At 56.9% G+C, this 8,116-nt stretch overlaps 1 protein-coding gene across 2 annotated transcripts in view; it reads left to right on the forward strand.

Moving 5' to 3' along the window:
- Position 1: 1 nt before the first annotated feature.
- SCYL1 (SCY1 like pseudokinase 1) overlaps positions 2 to 8,116 on the forward strand; it is a 12,733-nt gene continuing 4,618 nt past the window's right edge. For both annotated transcript variants that reach the window (XM_006101552.3, XM_023765097.1), the window contains exons 1-9: positions 2 to 112; positions 447 to 587; positions 700 to 822; positions 901 to 1,127; positions 1,500 to 1,590; positions 1,670 to 1,825; positions 4,974 to 5,132; positions 6,126 to 6,233; positions 7,231 to 7,344. In XM_006101552.3, coding sequence (XP_006101614.1) covers positions 2 to 112; positions 447 to 587; positions 700 to 822; positions 901 to 1,127; positions 1,500 to 1,590; positions 1,670 to 1,825; positions 4,974 to 5,132; positions 6,126 to 6,233; positions 7,231 to 7,344 — 1,230 coding nt within the window. The remainder of the gene's footprint in view (positions 113 to 446; positions 588 to 699; positions 823 to 900; positions 1,128 to 1,499; positions 1,591 to 1,669; positions 1,826 to 4,973; positions 5,133 to 6,125; positions 6,234 to 7,230; positions 7,345 to 8,116) is intronic.

Consider the following 8,116-nt stretch of genomic DNA (forward strand, 5'->3'; position numbering starts at 1 on the left):
GATGTGGTTCTTTGTCCGGGACCCGGTCCGGGATTTCCCGTTCCATCTCAGCCCGGAACCTGCCGAGGGCAGCCCGCCGGGGCCCTGGGCGCTGCACCGCGGCCGCAAGAAGGTGAGCGCGGCCCCGCGCTCCGCAGGCCGCGGCGGACCTCGGTCTCGCCTAGTCAGCGCCGCCGGCCCGCCGCGTCGCGCCCGCCTGACGTGGCTGCGGAGCCGCCGGGACAACGGGCCGCGGGAGGGGGACGGGCAGTGCCGACGTGGCGGGAGGAAGGACCGAGGACTGACAGGCGGACGGAACCGGGGTCACTGGGGCCCGGCTCTGTGCCTGAGGACGGACCTGGGGAGAGACCCGGCCGGCGCTCCCTTCGGGCCGCTCTGGGGCCGCCGGGGAGCCGAGTGGTCAGCCCGGCCCGGCCCACACCCTGAGGCCCCTGTGCCCTCCCCAGGCCACCGGCAGCCCGGTGTCCATCTTCGTGTACGATGTGAAGCCTGGCGCCGAAGAGCAGACCCAGGTGGCCAAAGCTGCCTTCAAGCGCCTCAAAACGCTCCGGCACCCCAACATTCTGGCCTTCATCGACGGGCTGGAGGTACTGGCTGCCCCATCTCTGCCACCCCACTTTCTCCCAGTACCCACCCTCCTGCCTCAGCACCGGGATGTGATCCCCCTTTTCCGTCCCCCTCCCCCGTGTCCCCCCTCAGACAGACAAATGCGTCCACGTAGTGACAGAGGCCGTGACTCCGCTGGGCGTGCACCTCAGGACTCGAGCGGAGGCTGGTGGCCCCAAGGAGCTGGAGCTGTCCTGGGGGCTGCACCAGATTGTGGTGAGGGGGGGGGGCATGGCCGTGGGAGCGGGGGTGGGGCTGCGGGTTCTGGGCTGTAATGGCTGCTTCTGCCCCCAGAAAGCCCTCAGCTTCCTCGTCAACGACTGCAGCCTCGTCCACAACAACGTCTGCATGGCCGCTGTGTTTGTGGACCGCGCCGGCGAGTGGAAGCTTGGGGGCCTGGACTACATGTACTCGGCCCAGGGCAATGGCGGGGCGCCCCCCTGCAAGGGGATCCCCGAGCTTGAGCAGTATGACCCTCCAGAGTTGGCTGATAGCAGTGGCAGAGCCGTCCGAGAGACGTGGTGGGTGCCCCAAGCTGCTCTGTTCCGGAAGTCCCTGCAGCCTCAGGACCCCTAGACTGGCTGGCAAGCACTCCCCTGGCCCGTGCTGTCCTCAGGGGGGGGTGTGGCAGGATAGACGCAGGCTTTGGGGTTAGGCAGCTCTGAATTCACAAGTTGTGTGACCTGAGACAGATGCCCTTGTTTCTCTGAGCCTCGTTTTTTAACATCTGTCAAATGGGCTAATGCAACCTGCTTATTGGGGCTGATGGGGGAGGATCAGCTGAAGGACACAGCCCAGGGTCTGCCATGCAGTGTGTGCCCGGTGCCCAAGGCAGGTTGGAGGCCTATGTTGGCAGGTGGCAGGGCCTTCAGCAGCTCTGGTCACTGTCTCAGGTCAGCTGACATGTGGCGCTTGGGCTGCCTCATCTGGGAAGTCTTCAATGGGCCCCTACCTCGGGCCACTGCCCTGCGCAACCCCGGGAAGGTGAGTGTCTGGTCCTCCCCAACCCCTCCCTGCCAGCCAGCCAGCCCGCCCTGCCCTGACGCTGACCCTTCTCCCGCAGATCCCCAAATCGCTGGTGCCCCATTATTGCGAGCTGGTTGGAGCCAACCCCAAGATGCGTCCCAACCCAGCCCGCTTCCTGCAGAACTGCCGGGCACCCGGTGGGTTTATGAACAACCGCTTTGTGGAGACCAACCTGTTCCTGGAAGAGATTCAGGTGAGCCACCCCCACCCTGGGCTTTGGGCCTGCATTCCTCACCCCATCCCCTCCCCACTTTGCAGGCTCCCTCATAATTAGATCTTCGGAGACCACAATGGATTGTGGAGCGAGGCTCTCTGAGTTCAGACCCTGGCTCCTGCTCTCATTTATGTGTGATCTCCCTTGGCTAAAGCTCAGTCCTAATAACAGTACCTTCTAGAAGGGTGTGGTGAGGATTCAGTGAGTTTAAAGTGCATAGTATGGTGCCTGGCACGTAGTAGGTGTGTAGTGACTGCTCCTGGCCAATAACTCCACTCATATGTGCTGGCTCTATCCCTGATGTGTGCCATGCCCGTGCTGGGCTGCCGTGTGCGCAGGAGGGTGGAGGAAGGAGTCAGATCCCTGCTCTCAAGGATCCAACAGGGATCAGGTCCCTCCTTGGGAACTCTCGTTGGAGAAGAGGGACAGGAAACACATACATGAGGAGGCCTGTGTTCCCTGGGAGGGGTGAGCGCCAGGGAGGAAAATAGCAGGGCAGGTGCTCAGGGAAGGGCTCTCTCGGGATATCTGAGTGGAGACCTGAAGTGTGTGAACGTAGGCGGGGATGGTAACGGGAAGAGTGTTCCAGGCAGAGGGAACAGCACATGGAAAGATGGTGAGCAGGGAGCCGAAGGCTTACCCTCTTTGAACCTGTTTCTTTATCTGATGGGGGTGACAGTACTGTCTGCTGGCCCATAGAGTTGTAAGGAGTGCAGGAGAGAGGCTCTACCCTGGACAGCTGCTCCGACCGGCTGTGGGGGGCACACAGGTGCCTGAGAATCTGGAGTGGGGAGGCGTGGCAAGCACTTCATAGACCTGGGTGGAGGATGGAGAACCTGAGCTGGAAACACCGAGTCCTACTGCCTCCTGGGCAGCGTGGGGGCAGCAGCACCTCTGTTCCGTGGAGTTCTTCTCACATGGCTGGGTCTGCTGGCTTCCCTTCTCCTTGAAATGCTCTCCATAGCAGAAGGGCTGTTTCTGGCCAGTAGGAGTTGGGTGGCCAGTGGCCAGGTGGCGGAGCGGTGGAGAGAGCCCAGCTGTGACTCTGGATGTGCAACCTTGCATGTGGTTTGGCCTTTCTCTGGGCTTTGGCTCCCCCAGAACCCTGCTGTCAGAGCGCCAAGCCTGCCTCCCATGCTGGTAGAGCCCCTCGAGAGCCAATCAGGTCCTCTTCATCCCTAGCCAGAGACCACCGCTCCTGGGCGAGGCAGTGGCTGTGGGGGTGAGGGGGCAGCAGGGAGCACAGGAACCTCGGAATCATGTAGGACTGGGTTAGAGTCTCAGGAGCTGACCTTGAACCTTAGCCTCCTCGTTTGTGAATGGAATGATAGCACCTGGGTGCAGCACAACTGAGGTCCCAGACTGTTGAGTCAAACCCTCTCCTCTCTGATTCTTTTTTTTAAAAAATATATTTTATTGATTTTTTAACAGAGAGGAAGGGAGAGGATAGAGAGTTAGAAACATCGATGAAAGAGAAACATCGACCAGCTGCCTCCTGCACACCTCCTACTGGGGATGTGCCTGCAACCAAGGTATATGCCCCCGACCGGAATCGAACCTGGGACCCCTCAGTCCGCAGGCCGACGCTCTATCCACCGAGCCAAACCAGTTTTGGCTTCTTTTTTTTTTTTTTTTTTTAATATATTTTATTGATTTTTTACAGAGAGGAAGGGAGAGGGATAGAGAGTTAGAAACATTGATGAAAGAGAAACATCGATCAGCTGCCTCCTGCACACTCCCTACTGGGTATGTGCCTGCAACCAAGGTACATGCCCTTGACCGGAATTGAACCTGGGACCCTTGAGTCCGCAGGCCGCCGCTCTATCCACTGAGCCAAACCGGTCAGGGCCTGACCGATTCCTAGCGTGTGAATTTGGACAAGCTCCTTTCCCTCTGTTCTTCAGCTTCCTTGTTCGATTAAAAAAAAATGGTTGGGTTTTTTTTTGGATTCTTTAATGCCTTGGCCAGTGTGGCTCAGTGGTAGAACATTGACCCATGTACCAAAGAGTTGCAGGTTTGATCCCCAGCCTGGTCGGGGCACGTGCAGGAGGTAACCAATCAATGTGTCTCTCTCACATCGATGTTTCTCTCCCCCTCCCGCCTTCCCTTTCACTCTCTCTAAAAATCAATGAAAAAAATTTCCTCAGGTGAAGATTAACAAAAATAAATAAATGAATAGATAAAATTTTGACTTAAAAATATTTTTATTGATTTGAGAGAGACATTGATCAGTTGCCTCCCATATGCACCTCGACCAGGGATCGAACCTGTAACCTGGATATGTGCCCTGATCAGGAATTGAACCTTGACCTTTTGGTGCATGGGACAACACTCAGCCAACTGAGCCACACTGGACAGGGTGCTTCCTTGTTGGATTAAATGTGGATTATGTTGGTACCTTTATAAAGTTGGGAGGAGGATTATGTAATCTGTGTAAAGGTTTTAGTACATAACCCTGCCTGGCATGTAGTCTGTCCTCCAGAAATACAAGTTGTGGATATTATGGCCTCTGAGGGGTTAGGACTAAAGGAAACTGATTTGACAGCCTGGCTCCTTGGGCTCAGTGAGTGGAAGGACCAGGTCTGGGGGTAAAGTAAGCCCTGTCTTCCCACGGGAACTCCACCCAGCGTGGGGTTGCAGCTGTGCCCAACCCAGCCAGGGTCAGGGAATGGGGTAAGCCGCTTCCCCTCTCGGAGCCTCAGTTTCCTCATCTGTGTGATGGGGTTAGTGGTACATTTTGGGTTGTTGTGAGTAGAGGCAATGCTGATAAAGGGCCCGATCCCCACAGTGGCTGCTTTTCTAGCAACAGGTCAGGTGCAGTGATGACAATGACACTGATTCTATGATGTGCCAGGCACTGTGCTGGCAATTGTGTCATTTTCTGGGGGAATCCTCAGAACAACCCTGGGAGGTGGTATAGTTATTTTCCCATTTTACAGATGCAGGAACCTTGCCCAAGGTCACATGGCTGATAAATGGGAGACCTGGGATTTGAACCCAGGCAGTTGGACTCACAAGCTTAAGTTCTTCAGGCTGGGGTGACTCCCTGTCCTTGCCTGTGGCTGGGGAGGGCCATGACCAGGCTGCTTTCTTCCTCCTGCATCCTGTCCTGTCCGCACTCCTGCAGATCAAAGAGCCGGCTGAGAAGCAAAAGTTCTTCCAAGAGCTGAGCAAGAGCCTAGACTCGTTCCCTGAGGATTTCTGCCGGCACAAGGTGCTGCCCCAGCTGCTGACTGCCTTCGAGTTTGGGAATGCGGGGGCTGTGGTCCTCACCCCCCTCTTCAAGGTAAGCGGGGCCAGGGGCCTCAGTGAGGGGAGACGGCAAGGCTAAAAGCCTCAGGAACTGTGTGTGGGGCCAGAGACTGGCTGGTGGATCGGAACCACAAAAGAGAAGGCCGCATTGTGGGGGTGAGCCCCGCAGGGCCATTCTAGGGACGGGCAGGCTCCAAGCCCATATGAGGAGTTGGTTAGGGCGGACCCAAGCCCATATGAGGAGTTGGTTAGGGCGGACCCAAGCCCGTATGAGGAGTTGGTTAGGGCAGACCCAAGCCCGTATGAGGAGTTGGTTAGGGCAGACCCAAGCCCGTATGAGGAGTTGCTTCCTGCCGGCCAATGTCAGGGAGGCTGAGAGGACTTTTGGTCTTTGGGGAGGGGAAACCTTGTGCCTCCAAAATTCTTTCTCCAAAGACCCCTGGCTTCAGAGTCCTCAGTCCCTCCTCCATGTCACCAAGACAGTTCTCCTGTTTGACCTGTGATCCCATCCTGGTTCCCAGGGCCCAGGGGATCACCTGCTCACCACCTCACTTTCCATCCTCCCTCGTGACCACGTGATCTCCTTCTGTGGGCTAGGTCTTTATCCCCTTTCTCAGACCCCAGTCTGCCCTTAACGGGGCACCAGAATGCTTTCTCCTGAAGGGACTTGGCGTGCAGGGCGTAGGGAAGACAGCAAGTAAGTCCTGTGTCACTGGGAACCCCCAGAAATTGTAGGCAGAGTTGTATGTGCATTTGGCTTGTAGGTACCTGAGTTTAGGGAGGGGCGCAGCACTTCCATCAGCCTCCTAAGAGAGGCTGACCCAGAAAGGTCAAGGACAGGGCTGACTGAAATGGAATATGGGCAGAGTGGCTGCTGAGGAAGTGACTGCCCCCCCCCCCCCCCGCCCACACACACACACACACCATCACTCCATTCCCACCCTGGAGATCAGCAGGAGTTAAATAAGCCTACTGACATCTCCCATTCTGTGGCTGTAGCTGAGCCCCTTTCTGCTCCTTCCCTCAGGTGGGCAAGTTCCTCAGTGCTGAGGAGTATCAGCAGAAGATCATCCCTGTCGTGGTCAAGATGTTCTCATCCACTGATCGGGCCATGCGCATCCGCCTCCTACAGCAGGTAGCCCCGGCCAGCCCCCTTCTACTCCACCCAGACTCCACCTCGGTTGCTGGGGAGGCCCCTGCCTCACCACCAGCCGTAGGCAGGTGACTGGAGCCCCTGCCCTGGCACTCTAGAAACCCCTTCCCAAACATACATGCAGGTAAGGGACCAGTGAGGCTGTGCTGTCTGGAGTCGAGATCATCACAGGGCTCATTGGCAGCTTTGGGAAGCCCAGTCGGCCCTGGCTGCAGGGCTCAAACGCTCCCATCTCCAGCCTCTGTTCAGTAGACACTGGCTGAGCCCCTCACTGGGATACGGCAGCACTTTAGCCCTCTAGAGTAGGGATAATGTCTCCTGCCAACCCCAGGGCAGCTGGGAGCATCAGACAAGATTGATGAGATCAAGGGTGGGGGCCCCTGTGAACTAGGAAAAACCGGTGGCTCTCAGGTATTCCCTCTCCAGCTGACAAATGTACCAGCCCTCATCCAGCCAGTGTGGCTCAGAGGCTGTGTCCACCCATGAACCAAGAGGTTGCTGGTTTGATTCCCAGTCAGGGCACATGCTTGGGTTGCGGGCTCAATCCCCAGTAGGGGGCGTGCTGGAGGCAGCCAATTGATGATGTTTCTCTCTCATCAATGTTTCTATCTCTCCCTTCCCCTCTCTCTAAAAATCAATAAAAACAGTAAAAGGAAATGTACCAGCCCGCCTCACCACCCTTGTCTGGTTGGGGATTATACCCCCTTTTACGAAAGAGGTAGTGGGAAGTCTGAGAGGGGGCGTGACACACTTGGCTTGCTGAGGACCAGAGTCCAAGCGCTCCCATTCCCAGTCCCTAGCTCTTCCCAGCATCCTCCTGGCCTCTTCTCACTCATTAGCTTGAGGCCAGATTCCACATGGAGGTTCAGGAGACTCACTTGGCTGGCCAGTGCCTGCCAGGTGGAGAAACGAAGCCAAGAGCGGTCTCACGGCTGGGGTGGGGGATGGAGGGACTGACTGAGTTTTCCCACTTGGCCAGATGGAGCAGTTCATCCAGTACCTCGATGAGCCAACAGTCAATACCCAGATCTTTCCCCACGTCGTGCATGGCTTCCTGGACACCAACCCTGCCATCCGGGAGCAGACCGTCAAGGTGGGTGCGGCCAGGCCCAGAGTGGCCACCCTGGTTTTCCAAGGGTTGGAGGGGGCTTACCCCAGGACACAGAGGTCTTGATTTTGGCCTGTGAGTCTGAGAAGGTTATGGGATGGGCAGGCACCATCCTGCATGTGGATCCAGGCCATGGGTGCAGCTGAGCAGCTGTCAGGGGAGAGGCGGGCATGGCCTATAGTCCTCTGTTCAGTAGACACTGGCTGCGCACCTCACAGGGATACGGTAGCACAGGCAGACCCGACTCCCTGCTCTCCTGGAGCTTCTTTTGAGGGGATGGGGTGTGGGCTTGGCAGACAATAAACAGAATTTAAAAATATGTATCACATTAGGAAGTAATAGAATGTGAAGAGAAGGGTTTTACAAACAGTAGTCAGGGTAGACCTTGCTAAGGAGGTGTCATTCAAGGAAAGGTGAAGGATCGAGGTGCATGGAGATCTGAAGGAAATGTGCCTTCTGCAGAAGGAATAGCATGTGCAGAGGTCCTGAGGCTGGCAAGTGCCTGGAGTATAGAAGTAGCAGCAAGAGGTTTAGTGTGGCTGAAGGGATCTGGGCGTGGGAGTGGGCCCTGAGAGATTGGTGGGGTTGGGGTCCAGGGCCTCATAGGGTGTGGCAGGGAGCTGATGCATTCGATGGAACAGGAGCTGAGCACTGACCTGGTCAAGAGAACCCGCTGTGTTGTGTGGAGAATTGACCCTCAGAGCAAGGGTAGAAGCTGAGGTACTGTTAGGGCCTGTTGCAGTGGCCCAGGGGAGAG

The sequence above is a fragment of the Myotis lucifugus genome, unplaced genomic scaffold, assembly GCF_000147115.1.
Source record: "Myotis lucifugus unplaced genomic scaffold, Myoluc2.0 scaffold_373, whole genome shotgun sequence".
Taxonomy (NCBI): Eukaryota; Metazoa; Chordata; class Mammalia; order Chiroptera; family Vespertilionidae; genus Myotis; species Myotis lucifugus.